Genomic DNA, 27,314 nt, shown 5'->3' with positions numbered 1-27,314 from the left:
TAGAATGGTTCTTTGAACCACTTCAGTCCCAGAGCCTTTCCCCCACTTTCACCCCCTTTTTTCGTTTTAGAGGTGTATCGGTTTCTTAATTTATACATTTTAACATTTGTAGTCTATTCTTATTTATTATACATGTTTTTTGGGGGAGAGTTGAGGTTCTGTTTTACTAGTAGATTTGGATACACATATTTTTTTTGTTTTATTAGTTAGGAAGAATGTACAAAATCTGAAAAATGCACCTTCCTGAAGTTTTTCCCAGAGCAGCTTTTATTTATTTTAAGCAGAGACCAAAGCTTACCCCAATATACAGTATGATAAACAAAGCCTGTATAAAATGGTATCATGTAAGTGCAATATATGTTTAAAAAAATGGGTCATCAATTGTTTTTATCATTTTAAATGATTTGTATTTTTTTTTACAATTCACCTAAAAATTATTTAATTGCTTGAATGCTCACTTTCCATTGGAAGAGAATGTAAAAGCATTGGGTTAATTTACTAAAAGGACAGCATGTTCACTTTGTAAAGTGAATGCTCACTTAGTTAAGTGAATGAGATGAAGCTTTGTTTATTCTAATCATCCAATTGCATGCAAAAAAAATCTTGTTTTTTATTTACCTTGTACAAAATTGTGCAATCGAAGTAAACACATCTTAACTTTATTTACTTTGCTATGTAAACAGCCTCTAATCCAGAAGTACTGGACCGTGGTTGTTACAACCAGCGCTGTAGAATTAACACTCATCAGGACAAACACATACATTACCACTACCATTTAAAAAGGCACTTGGTACTCAAGCGTAAGTTTGCATAAGAATATCAAGTTAAGGGAAAACTATGGGGAGAATGAAATGCACTCCTCCCTATAGTTAGCGTCGACATGTGACACTGCAACTGTCACACATCGGCTCTATAGATTGAGAACTGAGCGATCAACTGGCTGTTTACATGCTGACAGTTTCCCCACTCGTGTGCGTGCTGAGTGCCGCACATGAGCGGGGGGAGGGGCAGGACGTATTAAGACACCCTCCCGCTCCTACAAGACTCCCATCCGGCCGTTCACGAACAGCCATGGACGGGAGGTGGTTAAACCAATGCTTTGAAAACTCCTGTCTAGTTCATGATCATAAGGGACAGAGCAGTATCCAGCTGTCCATCTACTAGATGTGTTTTGCTAGGAGTGGTTTGCCTTGCTGTACCTGTGTGTTTGTGGAGACACACACAGTTTACTAACACTCACAAGGGTGGTTCCATAGTACCCTGCAAGGGAAAGAAGTCACCCTAAAACAGGATATCAGGGCCAGTGGTCACGGGACCAGCTGATTCTGCAGGAAGCTAAAACATTTAAACATCAAGAAGCAGCATCTCTTGTAAGTCCAGCATTTCAAATAGCTTAAATACCTTTTGACTTTAATATCACTTTAAATCATTTACAGAAGCCCCTAAAAGCTTTACTCCCAAAAGCCCTGACCCTTTCTGAGGTGCAGTTCAGGTCAGCTCCCATCACCCAACAGAAAGCTTAAAGTCAATTTCCACCTTTGTAAGTGATTAGCATTTATTGTGGTAATGAAGAGGTGCAGTAATGATGTATACATGTGCACATTTTCATGACTCACATTGCAGGCTTTCTTCATTTTATAATGAAGGTTTTATTAGGCCTGAAGCCTAAAAATTCAACATTTTCAACACAGGAAAATCAGTCAGACACCAGAGTGTCTCACTTGTTTTGCCTGATGAAGGGGTTCTTCTGTGACCCCGAAACATCGCACTAAGTGTGTTACACTGCTTTGTATGTACGTCAATAAATAGACGTATTCTACTTGCTGTTGGAGTGCCGGTGTCCATATCTTTTTGCATTACTTTGACGGTGGCCATCCGTCGACTACTGAGCACCCAGGATACTTTGTTGGACGAGCGGTCAAGAGTGCAATGGGTACATGGATTGTAACCAGACTGTAATGAGCTGCCCCCTCCCTGTCACCCCTTGTAACACAATCACTAAACACCAGCTCTGCCTTTAAACACAATACACTGTCCGGTGGGGGTACACAAAGCACAGGGGGGGGGGGAGATAACACACATTTATTTCACAGCTGTAGAAATTTTTATGCAGATATTAGGAGGAAAGCTAACAACAAATTTAAGTTTTACTTTTCATATACATCGACTGCATATGCCCGCTCCATGTACAGTTAGTGTACATTGATGGCATATGTCTTTTAAAAATACATCTGCAAAGGTGGAATTGGGCTTTAAGGCAGGCCTCCCATCACTGAAGGGGTTTGCTTGTCACAAACAATAGAGAAGTACATGCTTTACTTTGGTAAATGTCTCAGAGCACCCATTTTGGCTTCAAGAGGGTATCTAAATACAGAGGGGACAGTTCACTATGATTAGTTATTTGAACTCTGTTCGTTATTTTATCTCATGGCATTTTTTTCTAAAGATGTTAAGTTTTAAACAAAGAGCATTAAATCATGCTTTTTTTTTATCATGAAACACATTCATTTTTTCCTGAATCATTATCCTTTCCAGCTTTTCTCAGTAGACACTTCAATAAAACACGGTTTTCTCCAGCCTGAAGCTAGCAGTATATCAAGGAGTGATAACTAGTGTCACAACCTTTGTGAGTTGATTTGTACAGTCAAAATATGTTTTAAATAAAGGAAAAAAGTGATAAAAACACATGCTGATTTGTGCAATAATGCCTCTCATTAAATGAAAAATCCATTAAATGTGTAAAAAAAAAAAAAAAAAAGGTACAGATGGTAATGAAAACAACACATGCAATACGGATGGAACCCAGGATGAGTCTGGTTTGTGGACCTCTACTGTACTCAGGACATATTTGCATAAAAACAAAGGATCTGTATGTAAATGTGCTTTATGGTGCAACAGTAACTACATTTTAAACAGGCACCTGAAAACCTGACACAGAGTTAAGTGTTACATGCTGTACATTCCAGTAAGAAAGTATAACACACTCTGCTCCATAGAAACCATGCTTTCAATGCATTGCCGTTATAATTGCCAACAAACAGCTGTATGGAGTATGGAAGAAATAGCTGTAAAATATTAGTTGTATCTGTGCTGTAAGCCTATGATTGGCACATTTGGCCTGGGGCATAAGGAAATTATTTGCATGGCTCTGTCTGCTATCCTAAAATAAAAAATAAACTTATTTTTTAGTTTTGTGATGTAAGTAAGACCTGCAAGTATCTTCTGTTTTAAGAAGGCTCTAATGTGTGATGTATTCTAGGAGGGATTACATGTAGCAAATGGATACACACATAACCATTTTTAAAAATATATACATTTGTTACAAATAAAGTTCTAATGTACATACATGTAAAATTGTATCAGTATGCACCCTTATTGAACACTTTGTCCCTTCACAGTTTCTAAAGCAGTGATTTTTATGCCCCTCACCCTGACCCTCACATTGCTATGATAAAAAATATGGGGGGATATTTTAAAAGGGGGTTATGTAAAATTCACCATTCAATTACCAGAAAATTGACTGCATTATTATTTGCTATAACATTCCCCGGATCAAGCAGCATTCATTGTCATTCATCTAAATCTGTTCTTCAATGGGCAATAATGGGCATTCTTTTTATAACATGGTGAATGTCAGATTCACCCTAATGAAAATATTTTCTTTTGAAGTTGCAAGCAATGTGTTACATAGTTACATAGTATTTGAGGTTGAATAAAGACATAAGTCCATCAAGTCCAACCTTCATGTGTAAGTGTGTGCATGTGTGTATACGAGGCCCTGTTTGGTCCTAGGTTTTAAGAGTACCTGTACTCCTTTATGTTATGATCTCCGAGGAAGGTATCTAATTGATTTTTGAATGATTCAATACTCTCAGCTGATACCACTGCTTGTGGCAGAGAGTTCCAAAATCTAACCACTCCGACTGAAAAAAGCCCCTATGCTCTTGTGGTTAAATCTTTTCTCCACCAATTTTCGGTGGTGGCCTCTAGTCTTTGTTAGGGAGTTTACTGTAAAAGGTTTATTGCTTATGTTGCCATCACCACTAAACATTTTGTACATTAAAATCATGTCCCCTCTTAATCGCCTCACTTGTAGCGTGAACAAGTCTAAATTTAGCAACTTAGTCTCATAGCTTTGGTCCTCCAACCCCTTAATGAGTTTTGTTGCCCTTCTCTGGACTATCTCCAGCTCCATGACATTCTTTCTGTGGAACGGCGAACAAAACTGAGCCGCGTACTCAAGATGAGGCCGAACCAGTGATCTATAAAGTGGCAAAATAATTGATTTGTCTCTACAGTACATTCCCTTTACAATACAAGACAGTACTCTGCTAGCTTTGTTTGCTACAGCCTGGCATTGCATGCTATTATTCAATCTGTTGTCTACTACCGGTATGAACCCCAAATCTTTTTCCATTTCTGACTTCCCTAGTGGAGTACCCATTAATGTGTAATCCATTTGCCTGTTTTTAAGCCCAAACTGTATTTAACCATATCAGGTCATATGTCATAAACATTGGGAGAATAGCTCAGTGATACCACCACTATTATCAGCCAAAGGTTCAGGTGGGCTCGTCCCTTGTCCTAAGTGCTTTCAGCTTAAGTGGGTTGGAAATAGTATAGGTTAAAGTCGGCAGCAAAAGTCGCCGGGAGTCTGTTTAAACAGCCCCGATGCTGGCGACGTACACTGTACGTCGTCAGTCACGAAGGGGTTAAAGACGAACAAAAACTCACATATGCTTTGCTAATGAGAGACAACCAGATTTGTGTTAGATAGGCAAATTAATCTGTCTGTAACACCCTGATAAATTCCCTTCAGCATGTTTCCATCACTTGTACTAAGTTAAATCTCACGGAAAAGGATTAATTCCATAGAATGATTCTGCATAATTTGTGCCGTTAAAATTAACATTACATGCTTGTCTAATTGTATTGATTGTTTATATGCTGTCATATCCACTACTTTATTCCACTGACTAGAGCTCAATCAATATCCAAAAATAATTAGGGAGGAAAGTACTATTTGTTTCCACTGCCAGTGGAGCATAAAAGACCCTATTAGAAAAATACACAGTACAGTATTGTATACAAACAAAAGAAATTATTTAATATGTTATTAAAGCACAGTTTAACTCATGCTTTTTATTATTGTTATGCAGTCAGGCTTCATAACAAGTAAAGAGAATTTGGTCAGTTTTTTTTAAATTATTGTTATGTATTAGTTCTTTACATCTCTACCTAGCCATTCAAGTTAATGATCAGGTGACAGCAGCTGCATTTAAACGCCTGCCCACCTCATGTGATGATATGTGATATTATTACATGCAGTTAGAATACACTTTCCCTGGATGCACAATCGAGGAGTCCAGAGAGAGTGACTGATTCCTAACCAAATGTAATCATATCACATACCATTAGAGGCGGTATGCAGGCATTTATATGCAGCTGCTGTCACCTGATCAATAACTTGAATGGGTGACAGCTGCCGCTTCTAAACGCCAGATTAGGCTAGAGCGTAGTCCAAGCCGGGTCAGTAACGGGTAATCAGGATACAGAATTTACAGGAACACAGAACACAGAACACAGAAAGAGGGATGTGAGAAGTTTCCAAATAAAGGACAAATAAATGATTTGATTTTAATGCATTTTTTTCTAAAAAATAATAATATTCAAAACATTAGAAGACGTTTTTTCTTTAAGTTTTTTCCTAATTGTTTTAGATTTTATATCCTAAGTGATGCAATAGGCACACATGTGTGAAATAAATATATAGCACTATATGTCCTCTAAAAAATAATATTTAATATACTGTATGTGGGTGCACTTAGTAAGAAAGTATATTACTGCCGTGGAAGAATCACACAGCAAAAATGTAAAAAGTGCGTCAGTCATTAATGAACAGAGACTAAAAACAAGCTCAGTCATGAAGGGGTTAAAGGGGAACATTACCCTTATCTTTCAAATGACAACAAAAACACCTTTAAAAATGTTTAATAATAGCAATCTACGAACAGATACTTCTAGATAATTGCTGGCTTTGTATTTTTTTGAATACCTTATTTTTCTTTTCCTTCCCATTCTTCTCATGGTGGCCATTTTTTTTGTTACTAAGGACAGATTAATCCATCTCCCTTTACTTCCTGGAACTCAGGCATATGTGACTAGGACACGTGACGATGCACACCATCTCAGGGGGAAAAATGGCTTTCCCTGAGGTCCTGTGAGATTACAGATGAGATTTCTCAGCAATGCTCTGCCGGTGTAATTTTCCCAGGACACATCTCTTAGGCACATTACATCACTAATGCTTAAGAGGACCAGGACGTGGAAAAACAGTAATTGTAAGTAAAAGCAAAATAGGTTTGTTTGACTAATGAATGGAAGATGCATTCATATCAACATGCAGAGCTGCATGCTGATGTGATTTTTAATAAAACTAGGGAAAGGTCCACTTTAAGCAGCAGCACCGGGCTACTCCGGCCAGACACATTAAACCGAGTATAATCATTTTATATTTAAGTAAATAAATTCTACAGAATATACTTTCTGAGATATTGTTTGCTATTTTCAACTGTATGAAAACCCTAAATCTATTTTTCAGTGTTTTTGGCATCATGCTTTACTGTATACGTTGCTCCTGAGCAAATTTTTTTAATGAAATTGTTGCAAAGTTTCTTATCTGGAGATTCTGCCAGTAAAAGTATTTATGTTGCAGGCTGACAATGCTAAGTCAATGCTTTGCAATTAACAGACAGTGTTGTCAGCCTGCCATGTGAGCTTCTTCAGTTGGCTGTTGTGTTGCCTGATAGACCTGATGGGCAGTCCAATGGCCAACTGTTAGTGGTGTCAGTCTGCAACAGTAAGTGATGTTACGGGCAGGATCTCCAGTAAGGCAACTTTGCAACAGATTTACAAAAGCAATTTGACTGGCAAAACTGTATACAGTGAAGCATGATGCCAAAGCTTTGGGTTTACACACTCTTTAAAACATAAGTGCGTGGAAAACAACAAAAATATAGTACATTTGAGAAACATTGGTTTACTTGGTTTGTTAGTTTGTTGATATTCACTTATTACCATACTAAATACATCAACTACTGCTATAAAGAGAGCCTGTCAGGATGGATGCTATCTGTCAAAGACATCCAAGGCTGGAGGTTAACATTCCCTAATCCCTGGAAGCAGTGTTACCACAGTGAATGGCATACCATGTTGTGCCTGACCAGATGCAGCACCATCCTGGGAGGTGGGTCATGGCAGCCTACAGTGATTTAGGTAAGTCTCAATTGTGTCAAGTAATCAAGCAGCTTACACATTTATTCAGTTCACATGGGTTGGACTGTGACTTATGTTTTTGAATTGTTTACTATAGTTAGCACACTTTGCCTTTAGAGTTTTATATATATTATTCTTAATACTTTGCATTTTGATATTGTGTTCGATCAATAGAAAATGATCCTATCTGGCACTTGTTTCCATATTTTAGCTATTGTGATAACTCTTGAGGTGTGTGGTAATCATAAAATGACAGCTTTATGCTGCACACATATTACACCTGCTAGAAAATTGTCTTTACACTGTAACTTTAAATTCTGCATCTCAATAAATGAATTAATAAATAAACCTTTAATGTAGGACCAAATCCCATGCCATCCTGAAGAAAGGATCACTGGCTCTGAACATGTGAACCTCTCCTATGGCAGCAGTTAAAGAGTAATCAATTTGTCTATTCACAATTACCTTTTATGCAGCAGAAAATTAATCATTTTACTAGCTTCAATCATTTGGGAATGTAGAATGCTAATTCAGACCTTATTACAGACACAATTCTTCATTTTGTCCTTCCTCAGCTTGGCACAAGAGCCTCATAAACAGTTTTTCTCTTTCCTCTATGATCTTGAGAGCAGAATTCATTTTCAGCAATGTTGATCAAGACAATCACTGCTCTTTTAGGGAATACATTGCAGTGATTATGTCTAGTGCTTTTTTGCACTAAATAGAGACAATGCTGAACTTTAATTTGCTGTAAGCGTAAGGTTAAAAATTAGTTTGAGTGAAGTTTTCTGTTACAATATAGTTTATTTACACAGAGCAAGGCGAAATGTAGGCTTAATCACTGTCAATGTGCTCAAGGGAATGAAAACATTTGCAGGTCATGCTTTTATTGGTGAAAAGTGCAGGGTTGACAAACTAAGGTGGAACGCCATGAAATGATGTCTGGCAATATTATTGCTGACAATATCTCCACATTTTTTTAATTTTTAACCAATAAAGTATGAATTAAAGGTTTGTTTGAATGCTGATTTCTTCTACTTTATCTATCTATCTACTATTAGTATTTCTCACTTTGGGATGTGTACACATTATTTAATAAATATGCCCAAGGGTGCATTTGCAAGTAATACCTACGTAGGTGTCATATACCTTTGCTCAATTGGTCATCACAACCTTTGCTTGCACACCACATGGCTCAAATTTTAACCCAGTCAATTTAATGTGCTTGTTAAAATATGTTCTCCATATTTCTGACAAATGTAACATTGAAAGGCATGGCAGGAATTTACCACCCTCAAAACATGACATGTAAGAAACCACTGAGCGCCAACTTTGTTTTGTGATATATATACACTACTAAATGTACTACTGAATGTATCTCATGAAGCACACTAAATACTCTGAAGTGCTGAAGTGTCATTAGATATATGGGTATTAAAATACATTTCAATTTCAAATCAAGCATGCCATTCCATGCGGTCAGCATCCTAAATTGTACGAATTGCATAATGGAAGACAATGATCTGAAGCTTACTTTTTTAAGTTATGAAATCTATTTGGTGAAGAAACCAAAAGCCAAAGTACTGGCTTTAATAGACTGGCTGATTCAGTCGCCAGGTCTCAATCCTTTCAAGCTCTTGTGGTAGGAGGTACTCCATAAGGTAAGAGAAACAGTGCCCTACAAGCCAGTTACATTATTCAGCAAAGTTCTTCAGCTGCACACTACTTCCAAAGAGTAAAATCAACTTTATTGTTCAACACAAGCACAGATACTGCACCCAGGATACTCCCTCTAACATGTTTCGACCCTTACTGGGGACAAGGAGGAGGAAAGACAGCAGGGGGAAAAGGAATACATACACCACAACCCCCTCCCCACACACACACACACACACACATTAAACCAACATATTTATTACAATATTTAAAACCACAAACATTTCCCCAATCTATTTACATTGCAAACTCTGAATTTATACAGAATGTTTGTGATATTTTACAGTCATATTTCTTTACCTTTTCCAATACCCCTTTCTATATTTGCTTAATTACCTTACAGTTAATATTTTCATTTTATCAGAAATCAAAATTTTACCTGGTTTAAAATTAGGCTAATTTAACATTTGATTTTGGAAGGAATTAAGTTTCCCTGAACGAAAACCACATTCACTGTCAGAATTTCATTCGATCAAGAAAAGCTTTCCAACAAGCTCCTTCGAATTTTTTCTTCACTGTGATCATCGACTTAACCACTTTAACTATTAGAAAGTCGATCAAATGTTCTGAAATTAATTTAGTTCAAAATTCATTCAGTGTATACCCTGCTTAAGGATTGCAGAGCTCTTAGAAGCAGCTTCATCTTCGTAAGCTAGTTACACCTCTGGGAACTAATGCAGAAGAATACATGGGTTAAAATTCCTTCAAACTGACAGCTAGAATTTTTTTAAAAGTCTTGAAAGCTGTAATTACTGTAAATAGAGGATATGAAATAAAAAGAAAGATGTACTGTATATAGTGGTGTAGTGAGAGGCTGGGGAGTGTGATTCAGTCTGAGCTAGGAACAGGCTGAGATTGGGAACTGACCAAACCATGCACTGAATAGCCAGGAGGCTAAACTTTCATGTTTTTTTACACGTACTACCATATGCATGCATTGCTAATATAATACAACTGTATATTTGTTGGATTGATGTAAAAACATTTTCTGACTACAGTTGCTGAATAGCTGATACACTCTGCTGCTCACTGCAAAAAAAAGCCATGTGCTACAATCACCCAGAGTATACTATATCAATACAGTAATATGCTATTTGTTGTCTTCGGTGTGTTTTATGCTTGGATATTACATTATGATCCTTTTTTATTTAGCACTATACGTTCTGTGCTGGTGCACACAAGTTAAAGTCAAGCACAGCTAGTCATTTATATCATTGCTGACATTTCCCATGACCTTCTATGCCTTTGACAGGTTTACAGTGTCAATTATACTAAGTTTTTTCTATGGCACTTGGGTAGTAGATAGAAATGGAGAGCAGCGCAGCTCACAAAATGGTCAGAAAGACCCTAAATTTTCTCTGATAAATCAACAGCGAATTGGAAAAAGAAAAAATAATACAATCTTCTGGATCTTTAGGGTCCACTTTAAGATTGCCTTGTGTATTTCTTTCCTGCTGTAAAATAACACAGGTATTCCATTTCAAACAGTACACTTACTGCTCTTCATAAAAATGCCACAGGAAAAATCCACAGGTCACAGCAATATGGTAGTGGTTATGTCTAAAGAATTTGAAGGTGAAAATTATGATAGATGATACACAGCCTACATTGACATCCTTAAAGGAGTATTAATAATTATTGATTAAGAATGCAGCACAACATAACTGTTAAAATAAATCTCAACCCTTTCACCCCTCCCCCCCCCCCAAAAAAAAACCTATAACCATTTTTATTTTCATTATAATTTATTTGTATAGTTTTCTTTGGGAGTGATTCTTCCACAGTGTGGGCCAGACTTAAAGTGGACCTTTCAGTAACTTTACAAATGTGCATGCATAAATTCTTGACTTGTCAGAACATACAGTATCAGCATACCTTTATTTTTTTTAAATTGCATTTTATCATCAAACGTTCAAGGCAAGTGACTTTGACTAACCTGAGATGATGTCACGAGTCTGGGTAGGAGGAAACATTTCCAGAATGCAACATTGTAACAGGACACAAGGCAAGAGTAGGGGCTTATTTATGTCAGACATTTGTGAACACAGCTGCAAAATGCACAGGAGCAGGTTTTACATGATTCTGTCATTTCTGAGCCAGCATTTTAGTCCAGAAAGTAGAGGTTGAGCTTAGACTGTGCCTTAACAAAGATGGTGCTGTCCTTCTGGAGAGAAAAGCAGAGGAAGGCATTGTCAGGGCAGTACTTTGATCTCTTGTAAGTGTTACATTTACACATTGCTTACAATAACATTTGATTATTTCTGATTTTATAAATCAATTAAAACATGCATAAAAAAAGCTTCTTCTCTCTTCCTACATTCTGGCCCCCTGCCATCCTGGGCTCTGCTGTCCCTCCTGTGGGCCTGGGACAGCCATGGCAGTTGGCGATGTGAAGCGTAGAGGGAGATAAGCAAACATCCCGTCAATGATCATGGAAGCGACAAGGATTTTGTCACATTCAGTTTCTGAGCTGTCATTCCTGGCCACTGTGGCTGGGGAAAAAGCTGATAAAGAACAATCTTTGCTATATCAGTTTCATTGAGGTCCATAGGTGACAAGGATGTCTACTTGAATAGCACCCGTCATCGGCAATACGCTATCACATAGGGGGCTATCAGCTTTAAAGCGGCTATAAAGTTAAGTTAAAGAAAAATTAAATATAAATCAAATAAAAAATTTTTAAACTCCAAATTAAAATAAAAAAATCTCTGACAGTGAAAGGGCTACACAGAGAGTTTAACTGGGATTTAAGAAAACATACTTTCATTAAGAAATATTATATGCTGATGCGTGCAAATTTAAGACCACCTATTACACAACATCAAATAAGACAATTCTGGGACAGAAGGAAAGTTAAATCGTGTCTGCAATGACATTTCTACTTTATTTTTCATAAGAACTGTGTATTGTCCTTTGCCAGACCCAGGAATAGTTTAAAGTTTTCCATTCATTGCATGTTTAGTATGTCTTCTCTGATGCATTGCAACTGTCTGATACATCATTACGGTAGCTATTTGTGATGGAAATGAGATCACTTACTCCATTTAAAGCTCATTTCCACCTTTGAAGAGGTATTTTTAAAAAAGCATATGCCAGCAATGTACACCAAATGTACATGTAGCAGGCATATTCAGCTGCTGTATAGGAGCACAGAATCTTACTTTTTTGTTAGTTGTCCTCTTCATCTTAGTTGTCCAACCCAGGTGTTTCATGTCAAGTCAAACCAAACCCAGAAAGTTCAAGACAAGAGGGGTTTAATGAAACTGACACCAGTCAGTCACCACAAGTCAGTGAGATGGAAGTACATTTTATGGGAAGTGGTGTTATGAACATATGATTAATCAATAAAATGTGTTACCCTCTCTAAACCAAAATAAGGTCATCGGTTTTATCTGCTTTAATAGAACTAGACCAGCTGGCAAGTTTAACAATCTGATTGAATGGAACTATTCAACTCAGAGATGTAAATATATTGTAATTAATAATTTATTTATAATAATGTTTGCAGTTAATATTATAAGAACACATTTGAGTCTGTAGAGAATCCCTGAGGACCAATCGTTAATGAATAATGATGACAGCGGAATAGAGTACAAAAACCTTTCAAATGCCGTATATGAATACAGCAACCAGAATTTTGGACCAATGCTTCTTCTTTAAGTCATATTATTGTGCTTGCATGTCAATGTCACCATTCATGATTATATACTTTTTTTAATCACTGCAATAAAAAAAACAAAAACAAAAAGCCTATATTTAGGGTGATCACCCTTTGCCTTAAAAACAGAAGACACTGGGGGTGATTTACTAACCTAAACACACACACACACACCAGGTGTGTGTGATTTTCACAGAGCAAAACGTATTTATCAACCAAAAAGTCTCTAAAAGCATATTTCCACTAATGCCATATATGGAAAAATCATGCACATGATGCATATATAATGCTGCTTCACAGTTTAGACAAAAATGGTTAGCTCATGCCTTTACATTCCTTGCATTCATCAACGCAAGCAACACAACATAGAGCTAATTTACCCAACATCACCTTGGAATTCCTTCAGGGCTTTGCACAACACACCTGCTGGGTGTGTACACATTACAAAGGTGTTTAGATTCCACCCATAGATCATGCTGGGAGGGAACACACTGCAGAGGTGTATACACGTTCGTGGTGTGTTTATAAGGTTAGTAAATCAACCCCACTATCTCAGGTACATTTGAATTAAGTTTCTACTTGCCTGGTAGGTTGTTCCAAGGATCTTGAAGACCTTCCACAGTTCCTCTGCAAACTTTGGCTGTGTTAATTGTTACCGTCTATGCATGTAGTCCCAGCCTGGCTCAATGATGTTAAAGAGGAACTTAATCCTACCTAAGTAAAAATACATTTCATCTTTGTAATACTTGTCTCTGTATAATAATAAAAAATGCTTACTAGTCCATAGAGTCTAACATTGTTTTCCTTGTACAATAGCTCTCTTGATTCGAGTTCACAAGGTCAACGTAGACCCCTTCAGATTTTGCACGGGAATATGCCCGCTTCTCTCTGGTCGTCCCACTTCTCCACCCAAGAGTTGGGGCACATGGACTTGTATACACGGAAATACCACTGGCATGGGTAGGGATCTTGTCCTTTACTGCTTAAAGACTTCTCACATCGATGGAAATCCAGGTAGTTCTGGAAACAATGTTTGGTCTGGTTCTGGTTAGGAAAACGGGCATCAAATGGTGCGGTCTTGTAATTTGCAATCTTTGTATGGATATCGTCGGCCATTTTGCCTACTTATTTTTCTTTTCTTCTCCATTCTTCTCACAGCGGCCATTTGAACTAAGAGCAGATGAATCCATCTCCCTTTATTTCCTGGAACTCTGGCACATGTGACCAGGACATGCAACCATGCACATCATCTCTGAGGAGGAAAATCGCTGGTCTGCTTCTTGAAAGTCCTCTTCTTGGTTTTCATCCTGTGCATGTGCACACATGCTGCAGGTTTCTGGGACCTTGAAAAGACTTTGCGACTGTGCATGTGTGGGAATGCTGAAAACACAATGCAAATGCCACAAAGTCTCTGCCACGTTTCAAAGACCGGGCAGAGACCTGTGTCGTGGGAATTCCACACATGTGCAGCCACTCTACTAGGTCCAAGACCTGCAGATGTCTGCACATGAGTGATATTGAAATGGCACAATACTTAGTCCCAATTCCTCCTGGGATGATGTGTGATTTGAACATCCCAGGAGGCAGCTGGTGGGCGATCTACGTTCATCTTTGCTGAGGCAAGGAATTCTGAAGTGGGGGGATGTCGAATAAGGGAGAGGGGAGGAAGCAGAGGAGAAAAAGTGCATCCTGTTGGGAAGGTCCACTTCAAGGTCAGGATTCTGAGGGGACCATACCATTTGTTGCTGGATATCCCATTTCTCGCTTTGTTTGCTGCACTTAACTTCTGTAGTCAACCACTGCATTTCTGGTTCTCAACCCTGCCTGTTTGTTTGTGCTTCTGTAAAAGACTTTAAGGATGCAGAATGACCATCTTACGTATTTATGCTATGTTAACTTTTGCCATCATGCAAGATTTTCCACCTGTTCCACAATCTCGCCTTTGTAGCATGGTTGTTCCTTGCCCAGTGTTATTCCCTCTACACAGCTGGTTCACAAGCTCACATGATGTAATTTATCATTATTACCCATTTGTTATACTAGCTTCTATTCCAGCATTGAACTATATTATATGCTCACAGTGCCAAGAAGAATACTCAAATGAAAGGTATTTAAAGGAGAACTATGAGGTGAGTGCTTTTCACTCACCTCATATTTCTAGCTGACCTGTGACAATGAGACTGTCACAGATCGGCTCAGTAGATCGAGAAGTGAGCGAACACATACCGGCGTTCGCTCACCTCTCAATCCTGTCACGGCTCTCTTCCGTGACAGGGAAGGGACTGGATTCCCCCCTCCCCGCTCCGATCCTCCAGCGCTGACTGGCGGAACGGATAGGCAGAGCCAGCTGTCACTCACGCAGCTGGGCGGATCCAGACATAATTGTCGGGATCCGCTTCAGCTGCGGCGTCTCAGTATTCTGCGAGCTGTAGCTCGCGGTATACTGCGGCGTCTCAGTATACCGCGTAGCTCGTAGCTGACGGGAGGACGCTAGTTTGTGTCCTCCCGTTACCCTAAGGAGAACTATGTGGAAAAGCCTTAACCCCATAGTTCTCCTTTAAATTCCTTGCATATATTTATAGTTATTGTATAAAAAACAGTGCCCAAATACACTAGGTATGTCTTCAATAAAAAATAATATCCAAATCACAAGTAACCTGAAAAATATTGTTCAATTACAATGATTTACATTAACAAATACGTTCATATTTTAATAATTGACTAGTTAGCCTATTATTATTTACAATTAATCAGATTTAAAAAAATTCCTTACTTTAAAATAAAGTACACGGCAACACCTGACATGTGTAGTAGGAAAAAGCAGAGGCATCTTTCAGACTAGCTGGGGAGGGAGGCGCATTGAAGAACCCAGCCTTGGGGCAGCAGAGAGAGTAAATCCGGGCCTGGATTTAATGTGATCATGAGCTCAGTGAAGATTGCACAGAGAGCCTAGGGTCATATTAAAGACATCTCCACCAATAGTATGTTATCTTCTGGGGTCTACTAACGCATAAAGGGATGTACTTGGGCTACACCTTTTCACTTGCACTTGTATCTAAACCCAAGAACCAGTACTTAGATGTATTGGCTGCATTAGGTTTTTTCATGCCTATTTTCACCTGGTGATCCTACTAGTAACCCATGTCCTGTGCAAAGGTGAAAGCTCCTGCTTACTGTATTTTCTTTGTAGAGGAGTAGCATTGTCACCCTAGGACAGGAAGGGCAACAGTACTATGGGATACCTCCCCCCTTCTCATCGTTCTGTAAACAAGATGCCAGGAGTGTAGTTTTGACAACTGCTCCTGTAAATCTAGCGAAGGCAGGCCCTTCCACTTGGCAGTTAAAAAGTCCACTGACAAAGTCTACATTGATTTCTACAGAACAGACAAGCCCCTGCAGAACAGTTGGCCAAAATAATTGTAATAAATAAAGCAGTCTTTAGTTTCTCCTAAATATATGCCCATTTAAAAGTATAAATATATTGAACCTTAGGATTTAATCATGTGTGGTTGCTACTCACATACCATTAGATGCTCCAATAACAAGGTTTGCCATATGGAGCGATAGGCCACCCTGGGCACTCAGTGGCAATGTTCATATAGCAAGCTCAAGTGCTTTCTTTGAAATTATTTGTTTGGGCTTTCTGATAGGTCAAATGCAGCTTCTATATAACCATTATTGTTTTACTAGGATTACATCCTTTGACTGTAAGGGCCTGTTCACATGATCTGGAGGCTCCGGGACTCCAAGGGTCAGTTCTGGAGTATATATGAGGATTTGCGAGCTCACCCGGATACATTTTTTTTCCTATACTCGTATGTTCATGGAAAGGTAATGGGCATGTTTAAAATGTTTGCAGTTCATGTCTTTACCTCTACCCCACTCTGTCTGTCTGTCTCCCACTCTGACTGCCTCTGACATCATAAAAATTGGAGCAATAATAATTTTTTTTTGTTTAGCTGCATTGCGTTCCCGTTGCGTTTTTGCCGCGTTCGTGCATTTCCTGACAGGACAAAATGTGACATGCAGTATTTTTTCTGTCGTAACCTGAACGGACTACGCACGTGAGAACTGTAGCCCATAAAACACATAGGGATGCATAGTGATACATATGTATGTACCAACTGAATTGTTCTGTATTCTATTATCTTGTATCGAGACTGTTTTGTCTTTCATATGTTGTTCACTATATAACAAAAAATTTTCAATAAAAGAAATATTGTTGGGAAAAAACACATAGGGATACATTGGGATGCATATTTAGTGCAGGAGCGTACGGATCAGGTCAGTACAGAAAACGGACGTCGTGTGAACAGGCCCTAAAGGAGTTTTCCAAGGTGACACTAAGGCGTTGATTTACTAAAGGCAAATAGACTGTTTACAAGAGAATTTCCCCATAGCTAAGTGAATGTGGTGAAAAGTTACTTTACAAAGAATATCCAATCATGTGCAAGGAAAATAAAAACGGAAGTATGAATGGACTACAACTGCGGTGATGTCGCCATACTTGTACTCTATTTAGAACTACGAGTTCCTCTGCCACAGTGGCAGACAGGACTTATAGTCTCTCCATTCACATATTCCTAGCAAATGAAAAAAAAAAATTGACAAGAGCCTACGAGAAGAACTCCACAATTCAAGTAACTGGGTGGGGTTGGTTGGGCATGTAACCATGTTTAACTTTACACCCTAAATATGGATGTAACATAAAACATGGTAAGAAAAGTAAACAGCTTTTAAATGCCTTGTATACTTCTATTGTAAATGCCGAGGATTAATTGCTCCACAGTGGCTGTAATTACAGAGGTCAGTGGGGGCTTATGTTAAAGCTTATTTACTGCTTAAGACTATGTAAATATGTTATTCTCCATACACATGGCCACAGTTCTTCTTTAGGGCATACTAATAGTCCCATAAGGAAGACAGCTAAATGTAAATGTTTTGCTTCCTTTGATCTAAAGTGGCAACTTGTTGGAAAATCTCTGTACAACTTGGCCGATCCTTTCCACTCTGGTGTTAACCGTGCATATGCAGCTTCAGTTTAACAGGCCAGTTCTAGAAATAATGGTGCTGATTCCCGGCACCTCAAATGTCTTTCTGCCTATTGTTCTTGTGTAAACATCTCCCCATCTATGTTCAGGAGGATAGGTTCTCCTCTTGGTTTTGTGCCTGGGTGAGTCAGGTGCCTTTCTGCTGTCTTAGTACCTGTCTTTGAAGATGTCCAATCATAAAACAGTATAGAAAAATTATAGTAATAAAATATTATTATATAATAATATAGTATAGTAATACATTCAGGAATACACCATGGCTTTTGTAAAATGTACTTTTTAATGTTGTTGAGTGTGCTTTAATTAATTCACAGTTTGTAAAGAGAATTATCCAAATTTTTTACCACACACTTATTAGTTGTAATAAAAACTAAGCGATTTCATTTCTACTAATAATTCCTTATTTATGCACACAACACAATTATGCTATTACAATTAGTACTGAGTACGGCAAACATGTTTAGATCATTCAGCTTTCCAGTGAATAATAAAAGGGAGGTACAGGAGTAAATCAAGATTTACAGATAATTAATGTTCCACTCACAGCAATCAACATAAAAAAAATAGTGGCCACTAAATAAAAGATTGCAGCACAGGAACTAAAGCCAATGCAGTCACTAATTTACATCCCCTCAAAACCACACCAAAAGGCTAAAAGTTCAAAAATTGCATTTCTGATGATAATATTGATAGCAGATGCTCATTAACCTCTAGAATTCACACAAATGATTACCACGCACTCCTAGTTCCATCAAGAGTATTGATCATCTGTATTAACATTGTTTGTGTACAAATAATAAATGATCGACAATAATTCTGTAAGCAAACAATGCTGACATGAGAAATCAATAATCCTAATGATGACTGGTCACTAATAATGCTCATTTGATTGATGCTTAAATTAATTAGGTATTTGACACATTATAACCATTTTCCATATTGCTGTCAGTTGTAGAAGATAATGTGAATCATCTGCAGATGTAAATAATACATTAGAAGAGCACTGTCTGGACAAAATAAATGCTCTACATGCACATATGCTGATCAGATTTATTACAAATAAACTTTACTAGTTGATAATAAAATATATTAGCATTACCAGAACAATAAAATATATAAAATAACAAGGGTCTTATTAAGCTCATAGTAGTGGATTCTGTAGTGCCCCAATGCCCACCCACTGATAGCAGAATTGCACCCTATAGAAAAAGTTCTAGCAGCTCTACTAGCCTCAGAGTTGCCCGTGCGTGCCCGCTAGAGCAGAAAAAAAATGCCGTCTGGCGACGGCAACCCGCCAATGCAGCAGTGCCGTCCGTCCGTTTTTCTACTACGGGCGGACGGCAAGAGGTTAAACAAACTTTGTTGCAGATTTCTAAATTTTTCTGTTCTGAAGAATCATGTCCTTTCCAGACTAATTCTTTAATGGGTGGGTCTGATTCATTATGAGCCCCTGATCAAATCTCAGTGTTCTGATGAGGAAAGCTACAATATTGGAAAACTACTAGAAGCAGTTAACCCTTGAGGAGTATCTCACCAAAAATGTAATTCCTATTGCCTGGGAATGCAAGTGTTGCCTAAAATTTGACCTGTATCTTAGTGCAGATGAGCCGCATGTCAATCACACTAGCAGGAGATGTCATTGCTGGAGGCTTTCCATACACTGAAAGCGTACAAAAGCTTTCAGGTTGCCACATTGCATTAACATTTTTGACAGTTACAGTGGCTGAAGTTTGAAATGGAAAAGTCAATTTTAATCACATTAAATTGCAACATTTAATGTGATTTTTGACAAAAGTGTACTTTTTCTTTAAAAGTTTTTACAGTATTATCTGTCATAGAGTAGATATACAGTATATATCACATTACTCCACCTAGAAATCTTCCTGTATCCCCGGAAGTATGCCACCTTTGTTGTTCAGACGTAATTCATGGTCCGCATCTACTACCTGCAGTAAGCTAATACTTCAGCCCATAGATGATAATCAGTTAAATCCTAAGGCCTGAACAGTAATCGTTATGTTTCTGGCTGTGTGTATATAACTTGTCCCACGCTGCTCAGCCCGCACCTGCCTCTCACCTTGTGAGCCGCCAGAAAGTTATAATAGGAGGGTGAGGAAATGCCTGCCTTAGCAGACTGATTAAATTCTCTCAAGATGATCCTCTCAGGTCTAAGCTGGCCATACAGGCTTAGAATTCCCTAGAAGTTTATGCGAAAAAAAAATCTCGTCAGAACATTCCATAATATTGTATAATGTCATTTGAAATTTTGCTTGATTTGAACATTAAATTTTGGAATTTCTCAAATGAAAACCATCTTCACTGTTTGAACTTAGTTGATTCATCTGTCAATCGAAAACAATCGATTTGACCCCATTAGCTATTAGAAAATCCGATGAATGTTCTCAAAAAAGATAATTTTTGAAGCCAAATTCTAACCATGCATACCCAGTTCTAGGGACGGTCACTTGACTAGTGCTTAAGGTCCTAAAGTGTATTTCCAATATTCACAGTCACATTGGGATAACACCTATTTTACATTTGTTACATGTTCCCTTTCACATAGCAAAAGCTAAAAAAAATATATTTAAAATAATTTTTTTCTTGCAGTTTAAATTGTTTTTACATGAGTTGGGGATTCTTGGCTTCTTAAGGGTTAAAATTTGCACTTGTTTCTCCTTCCTTATAATGTTAGGAGGGTATGTAAACAGTGTTCATTTTGTTGTCTAAAATTTTTCATAATAGTTTTTGTCAGCTGCATGTTTTCAGTGATGAAAATGAAATAAGAACGAAGTTAACAGGATTAAAACTATGACGGAAATACATTTCAATTCTCTCTACTGGAGATTTAGTTGCCAAACTAGACTAAAACAAATTTAGATGACTAAAATATAACTAAAATGCCACTTTAGTCAAAAGACTAAAACTAAAACAGCATTTTAGTCATATGGATTGTTTTAGTTTTCGTCACGTTTTGTCGACCAAATCTCCAGTTGAGAAAATTGCAATGTATTTTCGTCATAGTTTTAATCCTATTAACTTAGTTTCTATTTTGTTTTCGTCATTGAAAGCATGCAGCTGACTAACACTATGACGACAATCTTTAGTCGACGTAATTAACACTGGTTGTGAGGGGTTTGTTCTATATTATTTGTAAAGTAGATTTGAACACTGCCTGTCTTAACAAGGGGTTAAAGAATTAAAAGCCTGGTCTCTGCATTTTATGTTAATTAAGTTAATGAGAGAAACACAATCCTCAAATTTCAGTCCCAAGTTTTTCTATAAGGACAAATCACTATCAAGATGCTCAGAAAAAAATTAATGAGCCATGCTGCTTGCTGCAACAAAACATCTAAAGGGTGAGAAATATATATATATTTTTGTTATGCTGTGTGAATAGCAAACATACACTGATTAGCCATTACATTTGGACCACTGAGAGGTAAAGTGAATAACATTGATTATCTCATTACAATGGCACCTGGAAGTGGGGGGATATATTAGGCAGCAAGTGAACATTTGTCCTTGAAGTTGATGCGATGGAAGCAGAAAAAATGGGCAAGTGTAAGGATTTGAGCAACTTTGACAAGGGCTAAATTGTGATTTCAGCTCTTGTGGAGAGCCCGGAGATGGGCCTTAAATGATAAAGGGTATAAAACGAATACTTTTGCTGCATATTCTAACACATCAGGCACCTATTCAGGCCGATCTGTAATGTTCCTATTTCAAATTCCCCTACTGTATCATGAACCATAGTTTGCCCAAAACAAATATGAAAAGATGTATATATCTGTGATGTATGAGCACAGAACTCTCAACACCTGAAGCCTTGTCCTATTAAGTTGGCGAACCCTTTTTATGCAGATTTCTCTAGCTTTGGGGCTACTGCCATAGCATTGAATATTATGGCAAAGCCGTCTCTGCTTGTTCTTTAAAGCCCATCTCTGGATAAAAATGAACTCTGCACTGGTCACTAACATGATTATGTTCAGTTTTGCTTGGCTTTGCCTGCCAGTGCTGTGATGGGCAGGGATGTGTGCTTAGTGGCGTCCAGCAGTTATCCTTGCCTTCCATCTCTAGTCTAGTATGCAGCATATGATGGAGTCATCTTGTAAAGTGTTGATCAAGCAAAACCCAAGAAGTCGACTATGTGTAGTTTAACAAAGTCATAATGGATACTTACCTGCTATCTTTAGTTATAAAGGCAATTCCAATGCACTTGCTGATATTTTGTTGCATGTGCTATAATCACTTATAGTGGTTCTAAACCCTGATAAAATATAGGGTTCACTATTCACCCTAATTCATTTAAAAAGGAACAGGAAGAAAGGCATAAATAGATTTTTTAGTCTTTAATATCTCAGTCACATGATTTTTTTTCTACTCAGCACGGCCCAAGTCAGGAGTGGGTCTGATCCAGAGCCGGTCACATATTCTAGTGACAGTCAAACATCTGCATGGCCTGTGGGAGGGGGGGGTGGGGAATGGTCCATGAAACTTAACAGGACGTGACTCAATCCACAAAGCTCGTCACCAACCACTTGAATTTGGAGCTTTGCCTCAAAAGAGCAATACTCACATCCATCCACATTACTCAACAACGATCCAAGCATGAAGTGGGAAGAACGTCTAAAAACCAACCTCCAGGCAGATATTAAAAAACACCAATGGATGCAATTATGTATTTAATAAAAATTATCTATGCCTGAACTTGACTGTAGTTCAACCTTGTGTAACCTCCTATACAACAGCATTCAGAGGAGGGGGGAGGAGAGCAGAACTTGGCATCCTGCATTCACATGTACTGATAATGAACACGTGCACAGCTGGAGGGAACGAAGTGAGCAGATGAAGGACCTGCTGTTGATGTTTCCTCACTGTCCAATCACAGACTAAGTGCAAGGACAAGTCCTAGTTGTGCGAGTTCTGCATCAGATAAAAGTCAGGTTTTCTAGCTGGCTGTGCTTTAAAGAAGCCTGTACTAAATCTATAAGCCTCCAGTGTTGACCTCCATCTCAAAATGCTACTTCAGCTTTCTGATCAGGGATGTAGCTGCTCTGATTTATTTAATTCTGCAAACATGCTTCTTTACCTGCTGGTTGGATAGACGTCTACACAATGGTAATAATTATGGATGAACCAGGACAGAACAAGGGAGTGCCATAAGCACTTCCAACCAATCAGCTGCGCTATGGGCATTCCGTGCCTCACAGCTGTATGTAAACAAAAGGGACGGGTTGCTTGTGCTGAAGTAACTTACCCAATATGGCCACATAGCCAAATTAGGGTAAATGTAATTTTCCAAATATAGGCATTGAGCCGTATAAGGTCAATGATGTCACTGCATCCCGCCCCTTTGCTTATGTCAATCTGCGGGTGGGAAATTCCCCACCAGCAGCTGATTAGATGACATGGCAGGAGTTTCCTTTAGTGTTTGGGAGGGGGTCCTTCCAGGTTCAGAGGAGCTCAGATTTGGTCCGAACTTGAGGTCATCCCTATTATCAATATTTACCTGAAATATATACAAGCTTTATTTTTTTGCTGTTTGCTTTAGTTCTGTCCATAATCAACAAAGAAAAGCTATTAAAGCAAAATGACAGCCAGGCAAGCAGAACTTGTAAAAAGAGAAGCCACCAATGGCATCCTCCATGTTTCCTCTTAGCACAGGTTTCTACACTGATCATTAAAAACAAATCTATGCATTTTAACTCGCTCGCTATTCCCGCTTTCTCATAAAGTTTCTATTCATATTGCTGAATCAGACTACATCTGGTGTTAAGTAAACATTATGTCTGGTCTGAAAAAATCTTCCAAAAGCTGCACAATAATCTTTTCACATTTACAACTAAATATTTCAAATAAAAACACACTGTGTTATGACACATAGTAAATGATTAGCGCTGACGCACCGTGTTTGAGTCAGTGTGAATTCTTGGAGTTCTTTCTAGTTGCACATTTCAATAAATGCTAATGATTTAGGTAGACAAGCGGAGATAAATATAATAGAAAGTTACAACATGACTGTATCATATATCATACTATAAAAGGGACATTAAGGGTGTATACATTCATCAGGTTGGAAAATCTAAAGCCCGAGAGACACATTTATGACTTGGTATGAACATGATATGCGATTACAACCTTGCTTGTGAAATGTCCCATGAGACGAGTAGTACATTAAGACACCGCAGGAATAAAAATTGCATATATTCATGTAAAACCTGCATGTATTTTTATGAGCACGCTGAAAGACATTTGGGTGTTTATATATTTAAAATGTTTAAAGTGCTACAATTTAATTTCAATTAAACATCAATATAGCATGGAAGAAAGGCTCACTTATGTGTTGCCTGTAGAGCATTGCTGCTCACAGTGAAATGATAGTATGCAGCGTTTTCCCTGAAGGGTCTACAAGCTTCTTTTTTAACAGTACATTGCATTTCAGCATGATAGAATGCTCCCATACACAATTTGGTGATAGAGCTTTATTACTTAAAGTGTATCTAGACCCAAAAACAAAAAACATATAGATTTCAGCTCACTAGTTTAGACGAGGTGGCTGCATTAGTTTTCCCTTTTAAAGGGTATCTATGGTCCTAAACTAAAAATAAATATTTATGACTATATTCAAATTTCTTTAAGATCTATCCCACTCCCAATAACCATATTGATCTAGAAGTTTGTAAACGTATTTATTGAATATGCCCATAGGATATACACTATATTTGCCAAAACCATTGGGACGCCTGCCTTTACACGCACATGAACTGTAATGGCATCCCAGTCTTAGTTCGTAGGATTCAATATGGAGTTGGCCCACCCTTTGCAGCTATAACAGCTTCAACTGTTCTGGGAAGGCTGCCCACAAGGTTTAGGAGTGTCTATGGAAATCTAGTCTATGGAAATGTTTAACCATTCTTACAGAAGCGCATTTGTGAGGTCAGGTACTGATGTTGGACGAGAAGGTCTGGCTCGCAGTCTCCGTTCTAATTCATCCCAAAGGTGTTCTATCAGGTTGAAGTCAGGACTCTGTGCAGGCCAATCAAGTTCCTCCAGCCCAAACTCGCTCATCCTTGTCTTTATGGACCTAGCTTTGTGCACTGGTGTGCAGCCATGCACGAACACGAAGGGCCATCTCTAAACTGTCCCCGCAAAGTTGGGAGCCTGAAATTGTCCAAAATGTCTTGATATGCTGATGTCTTAAGAGTTCCCTTCACTGGAACTAAGGGGCCAAGCCCAACCCCTGAAGAACAACCCCACATCATAATCCGCCTTCCAACAAACTTTACACTTGGCACAATGTAGTCAGGCAAGTACCATTCTCCTGGCAACTGCCAAACCCAGACACGTCCATTGGATTGCCAGAGAAGCGTGATTCGTGACTCCAGAGAACCCATCTCCACTTCTCTATAGACCAGTGGCGGCATGCTTTACACCACTGCATCTGACGCTTTGCATTGCACTTGGTGATTTAAGGCTTGGATGCAGTTGCTCGCCCATGGAAACCCCTTCCATGAAGCTCTCTACGCACTGTTGTTGTGCCAATCTGAAGGCCACGCGAAGTTTGGAGGTCTGTAGCTATTGACTCTGCAGACAGTTGGTGACTTCTGCGCACTGTGTGCTTCTGCATGTGCTGACCCTGCTCTGCCATTTTACGAGTTGTTGTTGCTCCCACTTTGTTATAATACCACTATCATTTATAATACCACTATCATACCCCATCAACATTACAAGGGGAGATGCGGAGATTGGTAGTTTACAAAAGAAAAGTAACATTGTTTGAGGACATTGCATTTGTGGAAAAATCAACAGGTGTTTACTGTGCTTGCTGAAAATGTTTTTAGACTGAAAGATTAGAACAAATGAATCCACTTCATCCAAGCATGGATGAGATGCAATATAATCCATTTTTCTTCTTGAATTTAGACATCCTCGAAAAGTGTAATACAACACTGGACAAACTCCAGGAGCCAATGCTCCTTAAAAATTACAGCTGGTGCCTAACTTTTGAGGTTTCTCCTAGTTGTGGTCAATGAAGCTGGCTCCTAAAAAAAAACCTTGCTGGCTCCTGGATTGGACAAACTTGCTCCTATGTTCCATGTTAATTTGTCCACCCCTGGTGTAATGTTATAAAGGAGGAATAGGAAAGTAAACACTGGCTGTAGTTCTCCTTCTAATAAATGTTGCAGTGTTTCTAAGAAGAGTCCAGCTCAAAGTCTACTGTGGTCCTCTGTGTCTCGGTGATATTTGCTTGTTACCAAGGCAGAGCTCACAGCCCTCTACTGGAACTATTTATGCAACATTGTGCATAAACCACAAAATTAAAGGCATATTGAAAGGAACCAACAGCATTAATAGAAAACAATGGTAAACTTGACATAAACCTGATCTGGGTTAAAATGTTTTTAAAACAATAAGGGTACTTAAAGGGTTTCCAAAGCCTCAATTTTTTTGCATATATCTAATGCTAGCATGCAATAGATATATGCAAAAAGTTTTTTTTAAAACCCGCTTTAAACTTACCCCGTCTTTGCCGTGCGCTCCTGCCCGAAAATCCAAAACTGCTCGGGCGGCAGCAAAGCATCTTGGGGCGGGCGCATGCACAGTTCGGATTTTCGGCCGGGAGACCGAGTCTATGGACACGTGCACCCGCATGCAGACACTGTGGGACAGGAAGTGCCAGCAAGGACAGAGGAGTCAGCGCTGGATCGGACACCCGCCGCAGTGCTGGTCCGTACTGAATTCATAGAGGGGGCAATACACTTTTTGACAAAGCCCTCCGCAAAAGGGTACAACGCCAACACATGCTTAGGAGGGACAAAGAGCTTTTCCAGGTTCTCCCAGTCTTGAGGAAGACTGCGAACATTCTAGGCTTCTAAGATCCTGGCTGACTTAGAAAACCTAGACTGGGGACAAGTTGATTCTCAAGTTTTAAAGTGGTGCACACCATGTCTGGGTAGCAGGAGAAAGGTTAAGTGGCCAATGGTGACAAAGTGTAGTAAGGGGGTAGCTCTAGATGCCCACTCACAAAGTGAGTCTTTAGAGACAGGTTATCAACTGAAGAGTTCTCTGTGGCCAACACTTTGGTCTGGAGAGCACAACAATACAGAGCCCACTGTTTGAAGGTCATGTTCCTGGTTAGTCCCGCATGTCCTGTCCAGCAGGGTCCAAGTACGGCACTCCAAAGTCTGGCTTAGGAAAAGCCATCCTGGATAGCTGCATAGAGAGACTAGCTCAGCAGCGATGTAGCAGGAGTCTCGATTGAAAAAAAACGAGTATGAAAAAATAGCTAGCAAAATAGGTTCAACTTTATTCCTTTAGAGCAGAGAAAAGATGTCTATTTTCTTGAGACACTAGCAAAAAAATAGGGTGCACTGGGAGTAGAAAACGTTAGTGGGCTGACCACTATTTTTTTTTTTTAACCTGATGATGATAACCTGATAGTCTCTAATTTCCTGTGCCCCTCAATAACGAGAAAGAAATAAATGTTTTAATATTGGAACTTTCAAACAAACTTAATATCCCTTTAACTTCAACGTACCCCCAACTCTAAAAAGGAAAATTATGGTATATTTTAATTGCTGGTCTCTCTATGCTATACAGAATGGCCATTCCTA

At 38.7% G+C, this 27,314-nt stretch overlaps 1 protein-coding gene across 1 annotated transcript; it reads right to left on the bottom strand.

Moving 5' to 3' along the window:
- Window positions 1-13,478: 13,478 nt before the first annotated feature.
- LOC108784248 (cytochrome c oxidase subunit 6B1-like) lies at window positions 13,479-13,770 on the bottom strand. Its single transcript, XM_018552998.1, has one exon. The coding sequence runs from the start codon at window positions 13,763-13,765 to the stop codon at window positions 13,505-13,507; it is 261 nt and encodes an 86-aa protein (XP_018408500.1). The 5' UTR covers window positions 13,766-13,770; the 3' UTR covers window positions 13,479-13,504.
- Window positions 13,771-27,314: the final 13,544 nt, after the last annotated feature.

This window comes from Nanorana parkeri, unplaced genomic scaffold (assembly GCF_000935625.1).
Source record: "Nanorana parkeri isolate BGI_ZX_2015 unplaced genomic scaffold, ASM93562v1 scaffold105, whole genome shotgun sequence".
Taxonomy (NCBI): Eukaryota; Metazoa; Chordata; class Amphibia; order Anura; family Dicroglossidae; genus Nanorana; species Nanorana parkeri.
This window is presented reverse-complemented; position numbering and strand designations above follow the sequence as displayed.